This window comes from Manacus candei, unplaced genomic scaffold (assembly GCF_025592945.1).
Source record: "Manacus candei isolate 608988 ecotype Guabito, Panama unplaced genomic scaffold, ASM2559294v1 h1tg000007l, whole genome shotgun sequence".
NCBI classification, from domain to species: domain Eukaryota; kingdom Metazoa; phylum Chordata; class Aves; order Passeriformes; family Pipridae; genus Manacus; species Manacus candei.
Window position 1 is genome coordinate 4096433 of NW_026138055.1, and position 20306 is coordinate 4116738.

At 40.5% G+C, this 20306-nt stretch overlaps 1 protein-coding gene across 1 annotated transcript; it reads right to left on the reverse strand.

Moving 5' to 3' along the window:
* Nucleotides 1–217: 217 nt before the first annotated feature.
* Nucleotides 218–17706, reverse strand: OPN5 (opsin 5). Its single transcript, XM_051810532.1, has 6 exons — nucleotides 17561–17706; nucleotides 10050–10169; nucleotides 5746–5910; nucleotides 3914–4248; nucleotides 1556–1791; nucleotides 218–293 (listed from the first exon to the last, which is right to left on the reverse strand). The coding sequence occupies exons 1-6, from the start codon at nucleotides 17697–17699 to the stop codon at nucleotides 230–232; spliced, it is 1059 nt and encodes a 352-aa protein (XP_051666492.1). The 5' UTR covers nucleotides 17700–17706; the 3' UTR covers nucleotides 218–229.
* Nucleotides 17707–20306: the final 2600 nt, after the last annotated feature.

Sequence of the window (20306 nt, forward strand, 5' to 3'; positions counted from 1 at the left end):
ATTTTTTATAAAAACAAAATTTCTCTCTTTCTTCTTCCTCTGAGTACTCAAAATATTTTCCCATCTTTAATCCCACTATTTTGGTCAAGATGGAAAGAACTACATTGTACTGAGGACTAGGGAGTAAAGTAAAACTATCACCATGTTTTAATTAATTTACAGAAAGAGGAGCTTGAGCCAGTAGAGTTGTTTGTCATCAGGTTTTCATTTTCTGTATTGAAATGAGCCTTCATGCTTCCAGCTGGGTTTCGTTCATCACCATCGAGTCTCTGTGTGCAGATATGGTGTATGTCCTGTGGGACAGAGAAGGGGCAATGATCATTTTGTTCATACCAAGCTGGAAATTAAGTTCCTCATTCTGGGAAGTGGTTTCTCCAGATCATTTCGTTCACTGCACAGGCCTAGGAAAGCCAACTTGCATTCAGCATCAGGGACTAGGTGAAACCTCCTTCAGAGGGATAACTTGGAGGTTAAACACAAATCCAGCCACCAAAGATTCACTGAAGGCTACTTTGGATTTGTCTCTCACTTGACTAAAACTGTAGAAGGGTTTTTAGTAAACTGTAAACATTTAAAACATGTTTATACTCTATATGTTCTGCAGACAAAGTAAATCTGAGTGCAAGATTATGGAATGATCTGCTATGAGAAGCTGTGGAAGCTCAAGATGTTGACTCATTCTGAGTAACACGTCAAAAAATGCTGGAAGTGATAAGGGAATAATATGAATGATAAAGTTGTCCTTCATGCCTCTAATAAGTACGTGCTGAGGCACATACGTTTTAGGCCTTTCAAGAAAATTACTGGAATTCTAATGTTTCGCAGTCACTTATATGTGGTATGGCATTGGTGGCCTTTGTGTCAGTCTACACTGCCAGATTAACACCCATCATTTTCTCATTGTTCAATCATAGAAGCAAGGTACTTGTCTAGGGTAATGCAGAATTAGAAGCACTTTTCCTCCAAGTGCATAATTAGTGTTTTCAGGAACTCCACTGGTGTTCATCATAAATTTTGCCTGAAAGTTGTAAATAGAAAGGAGTTTTCTTATGAGACCTTATTATACTTTGATTTGTTGAGTTTGGGCTTGGTTTTTTGGTGTGAATGTTACCTACAGGGTGATTAAGGAACTATTGTCTCTCCCTGCTGATTCTGTAGCTGAAAGACATAGTATTAACAGGTTAATTATGTAAGGAATTAGCACAATTCTCTTCCATTTACTTCACTGGTAATAGAGGTCATCAACACCTTCTGGAGGAAAATCATATGATGACACGACAGGCTTGATCCCAAAACCACTAAAAGCAGTGGGTCTTTTTTCCAAACTATATTAATGGAGTTGCAGCTGGATCTAAAAGTAAGGACTGTCTCCTTGCTTCTCTTTATACATCTAGAGCCTCTTCACAAATTCCCATGGCAAGAAATACCCCAAATAAGTCATGCTTAAAAACAAGAAATAAGCTTCATAGAGCTGTGATCCTTGGTAGATCTTAGTTTGGTATTTTTTGGAATGTTGTGTAATTAAAGACATCCTACTTTTCAAAGAAGAAATTACCTTGATTTCTTCAAAGAGTTCTTCGCTTTCAGTTCTCCTGACCGGCAACAGGCAAATTTACAATCTATGACCTGGTAAATAATTGGGTTGTACATGGCTGCTGACTTTGCAAGCAGTGTTGGTACCACTGAAAACTGAATGGGAACTGAATCCGGCTGTCCAAAGGCTGACCAGACTGAGACCACGGCGTAGGGGATCCAGGCAATGAGGAATCCTGCGCAGATCAACATTGCCACCTTGTGAGAGGAGAAAAGAGAGGAGGAGGTTTATCCAGCACAGAGAGACACTGGAAGCACGGCACAGAGCAGGGCAGAATGCAAGGTAACATGACACTGAATGGAAAAGAAAAATGATGACTTGCTTCAGGTAAATTTTCAATATGAAGAAAATCTGTCACACATCTTTATCTAGTGCCTGTTTTTCTTTCACCTGACACAGAGTAGTTAATGAGTCTGTAATCACAGACCTTTAAAAATGGCTAAAGATGAGGAAACTTAATGAGATCTCAGAAAATTATAATCATTTGACACTGGATTTAAATTATTTAAGGAGGAGAGTCCTTTCGAAACACAGAATCTCTTTTTTTTTTTTTTAGGATAACTTACAGATAATATCAGAGCTGCGAAAAAGATCTTCTGAAAATTGAGAATATAATTAAAACTGACAATGCTAGTACAATGTTTAGTTATCTTTCTTCTAAGCCATATCATGGATTTGTACTCCATTAAGATATGTAGATAGTCTAAAAAAGCATATTTCCAGCAAATGTTTCAGTTCTGATAACATGTTCCCAGTAAATTAGTAAAGGACTTCCTTATAATACGAGGAAATGTAACTATAAGAAAGTTTAGTATAAATGTTTAATAAAGTGTTTGGGGCTAAAATTGGAGATTTATATACTCTACCTGAACCAGCCTGTCTGCACTCAGACACAGTCTGGTATAGTTTAAGATGACATCATGCAATAATACATTCTGAAGAACACCTGCCATTATACTGCTGCCATTGACAGGCTGTTGCTGCATCCAGACTGGGAGTACTACAAGTGCACTCATTTGGAATAAGGCAATTAGCAGGATTAGGAAAAAAAAATCACCAGAAAGTAAAAGGATTTTGGATGCTGCATAATCTTTTCTGTACATTTTTTTGTTGTCTGTCACTGAAGGAAGTGATGTTCATGTGAGCCAAGGGTCTCAAACACAGTCTTTTTGTTTTAAATTGTGCTCTGGAGTCAAATGGGTTATAAGGGAGACTCATTTTCCATATTTATATTTATCCTAACATTATGTTCCCCACTGTGGATCCAAGACAGGAGGGACAACTACTAGTGCTTCAACTCAGATCACATTGAAGTTTTATGCGATCCCTCCAATATGGCAAAAATAAATCTGCAGCCTCAAATCAAAAGTTTGCATTGTTCTTCAAAGGAAATTTGCTGAATAACCACAAAAAAGTACCGTATTGAAACACCCCTTTGAAAGGCAAGTACAGCTGTACCAGCTGTATTGGCAGCACTGGTTGTACAGGTACCAGCTGAGATTCTCTAATATGTTTAGACATATTGTCCCTTATTGTTCTATGTTATATAATTTTCAGTTTAACTCACAAAAAAAAATGTAATAAAATTTGATCAGCCAAGCAAAAGTTGCTGCTTGTCTCTCTCTTGGCATGGCTTACAGAGGCTGGCGAATTTTTTACAGCTAAGGAATCTCGGTTTGTTCAACACAAGTCTTTATTTTGAGAGATTTGCTGGCACAATAACCAGTATCAAGGCTCATGGCTGTCACCATTGCCAAAGAGAAAATAGATTCAATCTTAAGGAAAAACAGGATATGGTCTAAGATGCAAAATTAATCTTAGTACTTCAGTGTATTTTTATCACAGGGCTGAACTTAAATGATAAATTATTTGCATAAAAACAATTGCAATGTCACAGGACTGATTTTAGTTTATATCTTCATTAACAGAGGAACGTAAACTGTCTTAAAGTTTTATTTCCCTGCTACAAAATCTGCTCCTTATCTATTTTCTGTTATAATTTCTGTGCACCTCGAACACCTTAAATTAATCTTTACAACTTTTCCTGAAAGCAAAGGGTGCTTTATGGTGGGGAACAAGGACACAGGGAGTTGATATGACTTGTAAGGTCACACAGGAAAGCTGTGACAGAGCTTCAGAGTGAGCCATGATCTCAGGGACTTGAGTGCTCTAATCACAGAATTATGTTTCCACTCCTGTGTTTCCCATCTTGACAGCAACAAAGGAGAAAGCTACAAGAAACACCTTCAAGGCATCATCCTATTGTCTCCAAACCTGCTTCTGTGACACAACAAATCAAACCGAGGTAAATGCTCCTACCTTGGTCAGCTTCATTTCAAGTATGTGGCTGTTCTGAATCCTGGTATCGTAGTGAGCGACTTCTTTGGTGGAGGATTTGACTTTCAAAATTATTTTGACATAGGAAAACACAATCACCGCAGTTGGGAGCAGGAGGCAGAAGAAGAGAATACTGAGAACAAAAACCTGTCCAGCCACCGAAGCCTGTGCCAGCCACCAGTCCAGAGTGCAGGAGGTTCCAAATGGCTCAGGGGCGTAGCTCCCCACCCCAGCAAAAGGCACCGTAGCCCAGAACATGGCATAGGCCCAGATTATTGCCAGACAGACAAATGCATGATGTCTCTTCAGCCAGGTACCTGCAAGATAATTCCAGAGTTACAAGCTCATACCCAGATGTATCTGGCACGATTGAACATGCCATGTCACATGGAAGTGTTCAATGCCAGGTTAGATGTAACTCTGAGCAAACTGGTCTAGTGGAAGCTGTCCCTGCAGGGGGGTGGAACTGCATAGTCTTTAAGGTCCCTTCAACCCAAACCATTCTATTCTTCTATGATTCTATAAAGTACGAGTTTGGTCAACTGTTTTACAACAACTCTGTAGTGTTAATCTTGCCTCTTTTCAGGTATCATTAGTGATCCTGAGCAAGGCCCTCCAGCTCGTGTTATGCCTCATTGTCTTAATTTGAAAAAGGCTTTTTCCCTGCAGTGGGAAAGTGGTTAACTCCAGGGGTGGTGTTCTTGGTGTTGAGCCAATCAGAGTGCCCCTGAGAATTTAGCATATTACACAGACCAAAGAGAAGCTGTTTGACAGAGAGAATTGGAGCCATGAGGTAACCAAGGGGAGCCCCGCATTTGGGGTGCCCCTGGGCACGCCGTAACCCTGGTGCTATGGCCAGGGCTACAACATTCCTTCACCGTTTTCCCCCCTGTGAGTGGGGGAGGCAGCAGCAGTGATCATGAAGCAGAGCAGAAAGAATTCCAGGCAGAGGAGAGAGAAACTTCAAGCAGTCTCGCTGCCACCTCCCCTGCCATGGCGGGGGGAGAGGGTGACTGGAGCTGAGACTGGAGAGAGAGACAAACTGAGAGCTCAGAGGTGCCCCTGCTGAGGTTTGGACCAGGGCAGCCAAAAGCCAAAGGATGAGGAATGCAGAGGATGGCCCCTCCTGCCACCTGGCAGCCCAGCTGATGCTACAGCTGAGACAAAGAGAAGCCAAATCAAGCAGGTTCGAAGTGGAGAAGTCCCTAAATCTTACTTCCTGGGGGGAACCTTCACGAAGCAGGGGAAAAGGACTCGAAAGCTTTGACTCCCTGTAGCTCACGATGCAGACCTGGTGCAGCAAGTGCTCCCTCGCAGCCCAGGAGGAGCCCTCGGCAGAGGCCGAGCAGCTGGTGGGGATGCAGAAGATCCCTCCTGCCCTGAAGGTTCTTCTGGACTGATATGGGAGGGCCCCAGGAGTGGTAGAAATTGTATTAATACTGTGTATTTATTTGCTTCTTCATTTCTACAGGTTTTATTTTGTTAGTAATAAATTTTGATATAACTCCCCCATGCTGAGTTTGTTGCCTGTCTGAAAATGGTTTATCTATGATGGATTATGAAAACTCATGGCTTAAGCAGACAGCAGAGAGACAACAGTGAAGATGTTATGTCCAGTAAAAAAAATTTAACTGGGATTACTTGGATCATGAAAATGTGTTTCTCTTATCTATGTATTCTCCTCTATATTTTACAAAAGCATTCTGAAGAGCTTAAATGTGATTTCAGTGTAATAAACTATAGCACTTCATATGATTCCTCTGTAGTCATAGATAATATAGTTATCTCCATATATAGATATAGAGTTGTCTTACCATAGGACAAGTGGCAGATTTTTAGGTACCTGTCCAGGCTGACAGCTGTCATGGTAATAAGGCTCCCACAGCCAAAGAAGAAACCAGCCCATCCATACCAGCGGCAGCCTATCCATCCAAACATCCAGCGGTGACAGAAGAAGGAGATGATACTGAAAGGTTTGCCTACAACTTCAAAAAAGGAGAAGAGAGTGTCAGTTGACTGATAAACCCCATCATCGATAAAACCACCCTTTTTCAGAAAGGCAAACCCTCTCCTTTGGACAAAACTTCAATGTCAAGAGGAGGCTTCAGGCACAGTAGATGCGAGGACTTAAAGCGGAAGGAGGGTAAATTTGGATGAGATATTAGAAAGAAATTCTTTATTGTGAGGGTGGTGAGGCGCTGGCATGGGTTACCCAGAGAAGCTGTGGATGCTCCATCCCTGGAAGTGTTCAAGGCCAGGTTGAATGAGTCTTAGAGCAACCTGGTCTAGCGAAGGTGTTGCTGCCCATTTGGGGGGTTTGGAACCAAATGATCTTTAAGGTCCCTTCCAACCCGAAGTGTTCTGTGATTCTATGACTCATGTGCCCTCCATCCACAAGACTAAGCCTAAGACAGCTCTAGCTACATCCCATAGCATCAACACTGTGGTAGGATGAGCCAAGTCTGCAGAATTGCTGGAAATAGGTGCTATGCTGTAGCCACAGGAAACAGAAGTAAACCAATATTCTGGTACCCACCATGGGCAAGTTCTTCCTGTTATGAAAACTTCAGAATATGTTAAGTCCACATGTAAACACATGTCAGTATCCAAAAAGTACAGGTGATGGGTGAGTCTGGGCTTGAAATAGGCACAGATCTAATCTACATCCCTAGGATTGTCCACTGAGTGTCTTGAAGCACAAGATAAAGAAATTTGCTTTCAAAAAGGACTTTTACAAACCTGTCAAGGCCCAACAATAGGATACATAGTGAAGTGTTAGATGAGAAGGAAAGATTCTGCTATGGTTGAACTGCAGAAGTAGTTTCAGCTCCTGTCCATGCCACACATTTCCTTGGTGCCTCTCAACAAGCCACCTGGTCACAGATATCAAAACTTTCTAAGTTTCCCCCAAAAGAGGGGAAATATATAACATATAATATTTTTGAGGCTCTGTCTTAGTGGCACTTCAGCTCATTCCTCCATTTGTAAAACTGAGGGGTGCATTATGGAGGAAGTGAAGCTGAGACAAATGTTCCATTCTCACATTAAATCAGATTTACCTTATTCATATTCTTTGTAAGCATTATAAAAATAAGAAAGTTTGAAATTTGTATTTTCTAGTTAGAAAATTACCACTACCTTCTGATTATTAATATTTTTTTTTGGTCAAAAACCAGACAAAGAAAAAAAAACAATGTTAATGGAACAGAAAACTCAAAAATTTATAATCTAGGAACATCAGCATATTTTCCAAATCTTTCATTTCTAATTACCAGACTGACCTGAAATGCTCCCAAGCCTGAACAGTTCAACTGCAATATTCAAACAACATTAAATATTGAACTCCACATTCCTGTGACTGTATTCCTTCCTCCACAGGAGTAGCCAGAGCACCTCAAGGATTTGAAAACATCTCAGCTGCCCTGGGCTAATTTCCCTGGCTGAACCACAGTGTCTGTAATGTCATAGCAGCTCAGTGAATTGGTTTATAAAGAGGGTCTTGCAAACTGTAATTCCCACAAGGTAACCTGTTCATAGAAGTGAAGATAAAAGTCTCTATTATGTTGAAGTGATCTGCAGGAAAATATGTTGAATTGTTCCCAAAAATATTCCATTTTGCATCAAACTGGACATAAAACTAAACATTCTGTTTTCAGTATTAGTAGAAAATTAAAACATTTCTACCAAAAACAAATATTGCATAAAATGGCCTTTGCTCCATCTTTATGCCAAAAACATCATGATTGAAAACCCATCAAAACCAGATTTATTTTTAAACAAAGTATTTTGAGATTGTTTTCCTTTAGCCTAAGCCTGTAAGGAAAGTTCTGCCTGAGCCTGAAAGTTGTGCTTGGGTCAATGTATGCTGTGCTTTTCTCTGAGCAGAATAAATGCACTTCTAATTTTTCAAGCAAAAGCTGACCTCAGTGATTAAGTTTCAAGAAAAACATTAAATATGGCAAGGTCTGGGACATATGCTAACAGTCAGCAACTTTACTCACGTAAATGATTGCCAGCTTTAAAGGCCAACACATTTATTTGCACAAAATCAAATTTCTCTTCAGCAGCAGGACTCGGAGCAGCTCAGAGCACGGTGTCAGTGCAAAAAGAGCCCGATGCAGCTTTGAACGAGGGGCTGGTGCCACCCTGTGGAAATCTGCAGGAAACAGGACCATGGCAGAACTTGTTTCTTGAACAAGGTGCCAAGATAAGTGTGTGAAATGTGAAGATCCTGGGGGAAAAAAAATCCCATCTTCATTCCAATCAGTCCAGCAGATTGAATACATCACATTTCTCAGGTGAACATCGTCAGTTAGCAAAAAAACATTAGAGAAGGAAGAAAAAGCCACATGGCTGTGCCAATTACAATTATTTTTAATTCCAAAACTTAAACACACAGATAGATTGAGATTCCCCATGGAAGAAAGCAAGGTGACCAGGTAGTATGGTGTTGACACACCTTAAGAGAGAAGCTGTCAGCCCTCATGCTAAGAAGGCTCCCAAACTAGCTGTAATTTGCATGGTTGAGACCTACAGTTTGCGTGGTTAGGAGTTACCTATTAAACTCATCAAATTATAGAATGGTTTGTCTTGCAAGAGTTCTTAAAGATCAAATAGTTCCAATCCCCCTGTATTGGATATGGTTACCTCCCACTAGACCAGGCTGCTCAGAGCCCCATCCAACCCATCCTTGAATACTTCAGGGATGGAGTATCCACAGCTTCTCTGGGCAACAGTCAAAATATATAGCTAGGGAAATTCTCCTGAAGAACTTCCTATCATTGGAGTGACAATCATAAGAGTCAAACATGAGATTTATAATGTAAGACAGACTCTTAAAGACACAAAGGAAATGAGAGTATCACAGAAGAGTAAAAAAACATTTTGTTTTTTTCTCCTTAACTTCTAAATGTTGAAAGATGGAAATAATGACTCCACGGCAGAAATGCCAAAGAAATCTTGGGATTTTTCTGTGTGGTAGCAATGATATTTGTATTAACATCTTTCTTCTACCGAATTCGTATTTCCTTCAGAAATCCATGTTTACTGATCCAAACCCCTGGAATTTGCAGGGGTGAGCAAATCCTTAGCCTTGTGCCATGAGAGCATAACAGGCATCAGTCAGGGGAGACTGGGAGCCACCATTTCATATTGTTCAGTGCTATTTTGGGCATTTGCATGAGAGCAGCAGCATTTGGCAGAGATGAGGGCAGGAAAACAGTGCACTGCAGCTGAGGGCAGGGCTCCCAGTGTGTACAACACACAGGGGACAGATGACTTTGGGAGCATGGGAATATATTGCCATTTATATTGCATGGGGGAGATCCCATGATCAGATGGGTCTTTATATGTATTGGAGTGCCTGCCATCCAAAATATCCTTTTCTAAAGGACATCCTGCCCTTCTCCTGCATCTGCACGTAGCCATGAGCAGCTGAGTGAGAGACTCATGTCAAGAGCCAAAACAACAATCTCCAGAGGCTCTTGAGTCTGCAACTCTGTATAAACTTTTCCAAAGCTCTCTCCTTCTGTGCCAGGACATCCAGACTGTGGGGTTGAAATAAAAATCCTCCCAGTTGGCTGCTGTTGCTCTTACTCTACAGATTGACACAAATGCTTATTTTTCTGATCCAGGCATAAAGGAGGGTGGTAACTAGAGAGAAAACTATTAGCTTTGGTAGGCTGGTGACTACTGGCTTTTTCCAATTATTTGGCCAAACATGTATTTTTGAGGCACTTGGATCCCTTCTATTGCATCCTACAGCAAGAAAACATAGTTTTCTGTGCCTGTAATACTGAGCTATTTTGTGGTTATTGTGCCAGGGTGCACATGGAAACTGTTTTTGGAGACGTTGCCCAGTGCTGGGATGAGCAGGTGTTTTGCCTGATTGATAAAATCAACCCTATTTTTTCCTCTGTACTGTTAATTTCTTCCCATCAAGTTGTTCAGGAATGTTGTTTTCCATCCTTCCATGTTATTTATATGCAAATAAGAGAGCAGAAATATCAGTAGCAAAAGGCCTTTGGGGCTTCCTTGACTTTCGGAGGAATGCCTCTTGCTGCTGCCAGAAAGGATGGTGGGATAGTAAAAATGAGTGAAAACAAAGACATGGAATTACCTGAAATGCCCAGATCACACACTGCTAAATTAACAGTCATTATCTCAGCAGGTCTCAACTTCTTTTTTCGCTTTGAGGACATAAAAATAACATACCCATTTCCCAAGGTTGAAAGGATCCCTGTAATAATGAAAATAATGAAAAACAGAATAACAATCAAATTAGAAGCCTCCTCAAAAACAGCAATACCCCATCTTCCTTGTGAAATTCCCTGATATTTTCAGCCTAAATCTGTGGTCCTAAGGCTGGACATTTTACTCTGAAACATGGTCATCTCATTGTCATTATGCAGCTCATAGAGGCATCGACTACAGACACCTCCCTCCCTCAGCAAATACTATTTTCCCCTCTGCAGCAGAGCATTGCCTTCACCACCTGAGTCTGCACAACTATTGACTGAATGTTCTCAACAGAAATCCCATAATTCCTCTGTTATTGTCAATCCCATTTTTTCTCACAAACCATAAGGACTCCTGTGTGACCAATCTTAAATTTATTATATGTTGTAATCAGAGGTAGAGGGATGTAAATTAAGATATTAATATGAAATCTTGAATTTTACAATAAAATTAATTTCTATAATCAGAAAGAAAAACAATAAAATTAATCTGATTAATCTGATTTTAACTTCCAGGTGGAATTCAGTGCATGAGCAGGGACCCATTTCTTGTTGGCTGACATCTTTTTTTTCCATATCACCACCTAAGCAACCACAGAGAACCACACTGCAAGTGGTTGATCACCCATGGAATTAATCACACCGGTACCAAAAACTGTAGGGTTTCCATTTCCCATAAAGAAAAATGTTTCTTCACTAACTCAGGTTTAAGTTCAGCATGAGGGTTTTGCTGAGGAAACACAGGACAGCACACACAACATCCCTTTCATGAAGCAAGAATCACACCCAAAGGTGGAAAACCCAAAGGGACCTTTGCCCATAGAGTCTCACACCAGAGCAGAGGAGACAAGTAAGAAGGAGGGAAACACAGAAGAAAAGACTGAAGAGCAAAGAATGACAGAAACCCCAACCTCCTGCCCTGACATTGTCTCACCAAAGGGACCTACAATGGCAACGAGGAAGATTTTGGACAGGAGTTCAACTCAGAGAAGCCCGAGAAAAGGTGTTCTCCTTAAGTACTTTATGTTTGTCATCTTTGTTTCTCCCTACGTAAACAATAATTAAATGTTAAGTTTGGGGGGTTGGAAGTTTGGGGATTGGAATTGGATGATCTTTAAAGTCCCTTCCAACCCAAACCATTCTTTAATTCTATGATTCTAAATTAAATTCCCCTCAATGAGTCTGTTTGCCACTTCAGTAACTGGGGATGGATCTCCCTGTCTTTACCTCCACCCTGGTTTCATCTCCACTGTTTTTTCTCTGCCTATTTCCTCCCTATCCCACTGTGAGGGTCATTCTGGGCGCTTGGCTACCAGCTGAGGCCCACTCACCACACTACTTCAAAGAAGTCATAAATACGCCAACTTTCCTCTGTTGATGAGGCAGCAAAGTCACTTTTTGTGATGTCTTCGTCCACATGGCTCTGCTGGGGCAAACTCAGCTGTATTCTATGTTTCTAAAAGACCCCAGCAGCCCTCCAAGCCTCCCAGCAACTCTGACCTCTCCAAATACTGCACCTTTGAATACCACATAATTTTCATCAGAATCTTCTGTCAGGCCAGACCTCAGGAATTGAAGCTCAGTAATTTAATTATTTAGTAATTAATTGGGTAATTCAGTAATTAATAGACCAGTATTTAAATGGGTATTTAATTATTTACCGTGGCCCATCAATGGAACAATCCCCTTGCAAGGGTGCCATGTCCTCAAAAAATTGAGAAGCCCAACCTGGGAACATCCATGAGGCAGAGAGAAAAATGGTTCTCAGAGGCTAAAATCAGACTGCTTACCAAGACATATAACCAAGACATGTAACCATAGAGCCAAGAGTTTACCAAACTCAGGACAAAAATACTTTGATTTTTAATTTTTTGGTATTAAATGCAACACTAATTGGACCCTCTTCTTATTTTTATATTGACAGTATTGTTTTCTAGATTATTTTAAAAAAAACAGACAGGACAGAAGCTGGCTTATTATTGATCTTAAGTTTTCACAGTAAATTTGATTTACCCGTGGTTAATTAAATTTAAAGAACAATCTACTCTTATGGCTCTACAAATTTAATCTGAATTATAAGCAGAAAGAAGTATTCATATGAATTATTTTCTTCCTTGCAGCTAAGTCAATGAATCTCAATGTCGTGAGAATTTTTTTATGTATTTTAATCCTTTTCTCTCTTATTGCCATTTTTCTCTCCAGTGATATTTTAGATAACTAGAGTGTCAGCATCCAATTTGAAATACTTTTTGAAAGCACTTGACATTTTCCTGAATCTTTTTCAACTGACTGGCAGTCTAGAGAGACATCTCCATCAGGCAAGCCTCTAAAGCAACTGCTAATTATTAATAACAATGTTCCAGAGAGCCCCAGCCCACTGACCTCCTAATCCTGCATCTGGAAGGGGCCCAGTGATTAATTTATGTCTATACTTTCATTGACAATTGCTTATCTGAATTCTTTTTTAACTCCTCAGTGATCAAAACTTTATAATCTCCTTAGAGGAGCATCTAATGCTCCATTTCCCCTTCTATTAAATGATTTTCCTAGCAGTTAGCTGGAGACCTTGCTGGTGCAATCTCCAGGTCTGGTAGTTTGGAAACAGGGGAAAAAGACTCTTCAGTTATAAAATAAAGGCTCTTTTCCAGGAGTGAACAGTTCAGGGTAAACAGTCCACGGCACTGCAGCACTATTACATATATACAAAGAGCCAAGGATGTGATAACTAAAAAAGTGACACCTGCAGAGAAAGAGCCAGGTTGAGATACACGACCTGCAGCAAGAGGGGAAAGTGTTTAAAAGTAGTAAACTAAAGAAATAAGCTTCCGTTTCTCCAACTGACAGCAGTACTAAACCACTAGAGAAAATGAAAAAAAAAAAAACCAAAATGATAGTTCAGGATTTTTTTTTTCAATTAAGCTGTTTCATAACATGCTGAGGAAGCATGCAGCAACAGTTTGCAAATCAATAGTTAGTCGCCACAGGGTTTCAGAGGAGCTGGCAGCCAGCAGGCCTCCACTCAGTAGTTTGTCACCCTGCCTGGCCATACAGAGAATCAATCAAGCCAGTGATGAAAAAGCTGGTGGGGGAAGTGACAAAGTAAAAAGAATTGGATTCTCAAAACCACATGCATAGTTTGATTTATTTTTTTTCTAGACAATTAAAAAAACTACACATGGAAATGAACTAATCAGGAAAAAGGATCATGTGCTCACAAAGAATTTAGCACAGATTGGTTAAGACCCCTGATTTTCTTCAAAGACAAAAAAATAGTACTTCTATTTCAAATTGCAATACTTCAGCTGTAGAACCAGTCTGACCCTAAAGCTCTGCCAAGTTGCCTGATAGCATCGCAGCCTTGTTCAGCCACAGTGCAGCTTCTTCCCCTTTTTGAAAGAAATTTTAAACTCATTTGCACCTTACACACCTCAAGGGCAAAAAGATGTGCAATAGCAGTCCTGGCTTCCCACCTCCTGGCTTCCCTCTCACTGCTATCAGGATGTCCACACAGGCCATCCTCAAGAGGGGCCACAATTTTCTTGGAAGGGATCTGCAAAGGAGTAGGGAACACAGTTCAGTGCTGCCACTGAACTGAAGGTGACAAGTTCAGTCTGAACCACAAGTTATAACAAAAAACCCAGACACATAATTATAGGATCATTCAGATTGGAAAAGACCTCCAAGATCATCAAGTCCAATGTCTACTTGTTTTCTAAACACTTTCAGGGTTGATGATTCCACCATTTCACTGGGCAGCCTATTCCATCTGCTGAACCACTTTTTCAGTGAAGAAATTTTTCCTAATATCTAATTTAAACCTCCCCTGGTGCAATTTGAATCCATTTCCTCTTGTCCTATCACTTGTTGGGGGAAGAGACCAACCCCTACCTGACTACAACATCCTTTCAGGTCATCGTGGAGAGTGATAACGTCTCCCCTGAGCCTCCTTTTCTCCATACCCTCATTGGTTACAGGAACTGAATGCTCCAGCTTGGTTTTCTATCTTCTGTAGATTACACACACAATTTATAAAGTAAAATCTGCAATACTGCAGGGTTACCCCAAGGCACAGCTATGCACAAGAGCTATTAGAGCACAGAGGTTTTGCTTACTGTTTTGGACACTTGGGAGCTGTGATTAACTGTAAAGCTGCCAATTAAAGCAAATTTGCAGCCTTAGCAATCTTGCAGTGTGCAATTTGATGTCAGTGAATAGCTTCATAGAGGCAAGCTTCCTTCTCCACTATCTACCACCCAAAAACTTTACAGAGCAGTGCTTTATGTCCCAACATAGATGTGGATGCTTTGAATTGCCAGAAACCAGCTTAATGGAAAAGGAAATTTGAGTTGTTCGTTGTTTTGGGTTTTTTGCAGTAAGTAAAAAAAGCTACTCAGAGATTTACCTGAGAACAATGACGATGAATTTCCTTCTAAGTTCTCAAGTCCAAGATATTACTAAGATGTTGCTATCCACCTAAACATGAGTGGGTACTAAAATCTGGACCTGCACAGCAGGAGGTGGTAATGGTGGCATCCCCAAGGCACTACACTAAATCAACCTTGTGAGCTGTAGCTCACATGAGAAGAATCAATCCAAGCCAAGCTTTATTTTTTTTTTTTAAGAAAAATGTGCTTAAAGGTTACTTTGCCCCATCTATTCACAAACACAGAAGACCTGGCATTGGTCCTTCCATCGGTTTTGTTTAATTTCCTCTCTTAGAGGCTGAGCCATAAGGTGAAATTGTACTTTACTGGTAAAAACTATCACACTCTCCTTCACACAAATCCCTACAAAAGGGTGAGAAGGGAGGAGGGGGAGTGGAGGGTTCTGCACTTCTCTTGGCCTTTGGCCACTTCATGTGCATTACTGTATGATATACAATGTCTAAAACATTGCTGTGCTGGTCTAGAAATGGTCTAGTTGCTGAAATGGCTGATGTCACAACTGAGCAGCAGCTTGGTGCTTAAAAACAGTGCAATGATTGCTAAAAGGAATTAAAAATATCTGTGCCAGGTACCGGTGGTGTCTTATTCTACAGATCCAAGTCCAAGGAAGATGCAAATGCAGCATTTACATGCATATGTGAAGACCATAATTCCCTCTAATGAAAGCTGCTACTGGAGTGTGTAATGGCCATAAGGGTAAAGTAACTAACCAAGTAAAATGCAATGCAAAACAAGCACATGAAAAATAAGTTAAATCTGGATCTAAGTGTGGGATATTTTGTGTAGAGCCACACACACAGCAGAACTGTGTCTTTAACTTCCCTGACTTGGGCCACTGGATGCAATGAGTCCACCACAGGCTGTCTGATGTCCAGTCCACAACATCAGGAAGGTGGGAATCTTATTGATAAATCCAATATCAAAATGATTATCAGACCTTTTTGAATTATAATTGCAGACTCCTCACACTGCTCACGGAAGTCTTTGCCTTTATGATTGGCTTTTGGCTTTTCACTGGAAACTTTTGTTTCCTGTTCCTTGCCTTAATTTGATTACACCTGAGTTTTTCAATATGTTTCCTACCTGATGGGGTATTTTTTTTTTTTTTAACAGGATAAATCTACCCTAAATACAGTAAACATAACAAGGCAACACAGTGTATATTAGAAAGATTCATTGCAGCTACTCAAATACATTTCCTGGGATTAAAGCTAAATTTGCTTAACAGAGTGAATAAAGACCCAAAGTGGGGGATGTTTTGGACAGTTCAGTGAAGACATCTCTCTGCAGAGCAGCAGGAAAAAACATATATGTGAAAAGTGAGGATACATAGAAAACAGCGCATGGATACCAAAACCAGCACTGAGAGACAGCTTCACCTGCCACCTCTGCTGCTCTGAATTCTTTTTTCAATAGACATAAGCAGGAAAAAAATGATAAATTAGCAGAAGGCATAAGTAGAAGAGAAATGATAAAAATAACTCTGATACCTTTATTACAGAAAAGAGATTACTTAGATCAGTTGGGAGGAAAGGCAGTACGTGAGAGTAGGAGGGAAGGATGTAAAGTAGTGAATGAGAAACATAAATGTAGGAATGACAGATCAATCCTTGTATTTTGTGCAGAACTGGTTGAACAAGTTCTGGTTGAATCAATACTGAGATAAATGTCAAGGAATACGGTACACCCTGTATTCAGACTGGTGTTCAGCTGTCTGAACTGAGCTCAGTTTGGTGTAGTTATTTACGTGTCCTTAGCTCAGCTTTAGGAGAAAATCGCTGTGAGAAACTGCATGAACCAAAGCCATAAAACATAACAAAACCTAAATATATAAAGAAGAATAGAATAGAATAGAATAGAATATTCTAGAATACAGAATAGAATAGAATATAGAATAGAATATAGAATAGAATAGAATAGCATAGCATAGCATAGCATAGCATAGCATAGCATAGCATAGAATAGAATAGAATAGAATAGAATAGAATAGAATAGAATAGAATAGAATAGAATAGAATAGAATATCCTGAGCTGGAAGGACACACATGGGTCAACGAACTCCGACTCCTGGCCCTGCACAGGACACCCCAGCAATCTCATGTGCCTGAGAGCATTGTCCAAACACTTCTTGAATTCTGTCAGGCTTGGTGCTGTGACCACTTCCCTGGGGAGCCTGCTTCAGTACCCAATCACCCTCTGGATGAAGAACCTTTTCCTAATATCCAACCTAAACCTTCCCTGACACAGGCTCATGCCATTCCCTTGGGAGTTGAGACAAGTACTGACACAAAAAGATGTAACTCCAGCCTTCTCCATAAAGCAAATTTTTCCTACTGAATGATGACTCCTTGGCATATGAATACTTAATGCAGAAATCAGTCCCAGCTATCATCTGTGTGCACTAACCAGTACGTAGTTGTATTTATTATGCTTGCAAAGTCACTTTGAACATGGTGAAGGACTGCAACACAGAAGGCCGGGGAGGGTGCTAGGCAGAAAATATTGTTCAGTGTAACGTGTAAAAGAGGACAGATGATGCCAGGAGCTGAGCAAGGTTCAAATGAGCATATCTCAGGATATTCTCTGCTGCACAGGCATGTGAGAGAGGCTTTGAAAACAGGCCACATGGCATAGTGGGAAAAATTCATTTCTGCTCAGAGACAATTAAACCATAAGGTAGTAACTTATCAGTAGAAAAAAAATACCATTTATTCACTTTTTGCTGGAAGGTTCACTGCCACTCACTTGTGGCTATCTGGAGCAGCATTGTCTGTTGACACTAACTGTTGACACCGTATTTCTAATGCATTTTCTCCTCTACCTCCTAGATTTTTCTTTCTAGTATGAAGAAATATGTAATTACACATCAATGCACAGCAGCTTCTGCTTCCTTTGTGAGAGCTACAAGCAGGCAGTCATATCTCAAAGACCAGTTATAAAATCATTACCAATTACTGTCAAATAAAAGCCAGCTATGATGTCAGCTTCTCTAGAAAGCTTTGATGCAAAGGGGTCTCCCTTCTGGAGATAATGTGGGACATATTCTTCCTGGGAGGAAGTGTTGTGGTCTGATGCCATCCCACTCATGGCCAGGTAAGTGCCTGAAAAACAAAAGAACAGAGTTTGCAATAGATCACATCTGCTGCTGGAAAACACAAAGATATTTTTGTTCATACACAAGATGCATCTTCCCATCCTCATTTCTGCTCTGCCACTTGCCAGGGCATGTCAGGATCCAATTCAAAACTGTGTAAAGCATCCTGCCATGATCTATTTCATGACTTTATCCAAGAACATCGTTATTCACATGGCACCACAGTATAAAAAAGACATTAAGGTATTAAAGAATGTCCAAAGGAGGGCCACAAGGATGGTGAAGGGTCTGGAGGGTAAGCCATATGAGCAGCAGCTGAGGTCACTTGGTCTGTTCAGCTTGGAGAAGAGGAGACTGAGGGGAAACCTCATTGCAGTTACAACTTCCTTGTGAAGGGAGGAGGAGGGGCAGGCACTGATCTCTGCTCTGTGGGGACTACTGACAGGACCCAAGGAAATGGCCCAAGGCTGTGTCAGGGGAGGGTTAGGTTGGATATTAGGAAAAAGTTCATCACCCAGGGGAAGTTTGGGCACTGGAACAGGTTCCCTAGGGAAGTCGTCACAGCATCAAGCCTGATGGAGTTCAAGTAGTGTTTAGACAACACTCTCAGGTACATGATGTGACTCTTGGTCCTGTGCAGGGCCAGGTGTTGGACTCGATGATCCTGATGGGTCCCCTCCAACTCAGTGTATTCTGTGATCCTGTGAGTCTGTGGTAGTCCCCACAGTAACCCATCTGAGCAGGTACCATTGTATCATGGCTTTCAAGACAGGTCTTTGGAAGTGCCTTCCCTGAATATCTTAAGGATCTTCCTGTTTCCAGCTTGGTCTAAGAGTGCCCCAAGACTGAGAATCCAGAAAAAATAAGTAAGGCAATCTTTTGTGTCTGATTATCTTCATTGCTCAATGTGTTTAATGTATACTGTACTACTTGTCTTTATCTATACACATAGTTCTCTTAATGCCAAGAGACTGGTAATTACCAGTAAGACAGTCCCAGCAATTTCTTCATATCCTGAGGGACACTATGTCTACAGATGGCAACTCTAAAAATTTTAAAGGTAAGTGAAAACTCATATCTATAAATTCTCCTTAGAGTTATTTAGGTGTTGGGTTCCAATGCAAATAGCTTTTCCTGGCTATGGTTATAAACAGCAATTGGCTGCTACGGTCATGAAGAAGCAGCAGAATCATTAAATAATGGACTCATGTAGGAAGGCTTGTTGAGTTTTCTTTCCATTTCCTTTCATGTGGAAATTGGCCATTGAGGTCAAATATACTAATGGAAATAAAGTGAACCCAGACATGGGAGAACTGGAATGTGGCAGACACCCCTGAGGAATATCCCTCCAGGACAACTGAAAAAGTAAAGTGAGGAACCCTTGTATAAGGCAAAAACCTTTCTACCATGCTTGAAACCACACAATCAGGAGCTTTTTAGGGCATTCAGACCCCTCAGTTCTTCTTGCTAGCGCTTGGTGAGAAGGAAAAAAGCATTGCCTTATTTTACCCATTTGCTATCTCTCCCACATTTTGAAGGCAGACAGTCTTCTCAATAACAGACCTATGTGGCCTGGTACACCTAAAGCACAATCCTGTTGTCCCTCTAGCTCTGAAAAAAAGATGGTCTAAGGAGACCATCTAGTACAAAAGGATGGACTAAATCATGAATCTGGGAAAGCAAACAGAACGATCATCCTCTCCATCCTATCATAGCCACAGGCCTTGATCCAGATTCCACCCAGTCTTTAAAAGAATCCTGATGCTTTTCTATCCCCCAGCTTGCATGATGCCACAACTCTTCTGTGGCTGCAGCATTTGGGTGTCTGAAGTGATGCAAATGGAAAAGCACATCTGGGACCTGTCAGGACAATTTGGGTTTGATACAAATACCAAAGTGTTTAAGGGCATTTTCTTCTTTTGAGCCACACTAGAATCTCCCACTCCAGTCAGTATCAGGTGGCTGACAAGGACAATCGTGTCCAGCTTACAAGCACACAAAAAAGTAGCTTTAAAAAGGAAATTTCAACTCCTGTATATGTTAAGCTTAACCAGAAGTCCTGCCATTGTGATTTTAAATTGGCATTAAAGAAAAGGTGCAGGTTTCCCAAACAAATCACAGCCCTGGGACAGGAGGGAGCCCTCTCTGATCCAACTACTCATGGAAGATTTTGCTGCTCTGGTCAATCTAAGTTTTTTACCTGCTTGTAAATGTTAATGTTGTAACAGAGTACTCCTATCTGGTTGCTGAAAAAGAAGCACCTTATTGTGGCTTTAAGCAGAGAGACCACTTTATTTCTTGAAAATTTTCAACAAAAATAAAGGGAAATGATTGTCAAATTTCCAAGAAGATACAAAAACTCTCCTCGTTATTGTAATAATGACTGATTATTAATAATAAATTTCAGATATAAGGAGATAAAAACCAACTCTACTTGATTTACACAAAAAGTTAACAATGACATGTAATGCAGGGGATTAATACTAGATTATGGCTTTAAAAAATGTTCATCATCCTGATTAGGCAGGAATTGACTGTGTCCCCCAAAATGAAGCTCTATGTAAGAATCAGATCTCACTTTTAGAGCACATAAAACAGAA

Bases quoted from the DNA above. Each gene is read 5' to 3' on its own strand.
- OPN5 (XM_051810532.1), bottom strand. From the start codon at position 17,699: ATGAGTGGGATGGCATCAGACCACAACACTTCCTCCCAGGAAGAATAT. The intron at 5,911-10,049 runs GTAATTCCATGT...TTGAAGTTGTAG, and splicing joins GTGTGATCTGGGCATTTCAG to GCAAACCTTTCAGTATCATC. The intron at 294-1,555 runs GTAATTTCTTCT...TCTGTCCCACAG, and splicing joins AACTCTTTGAAGAAATCAAG to GACATACACCATATCTGCAC.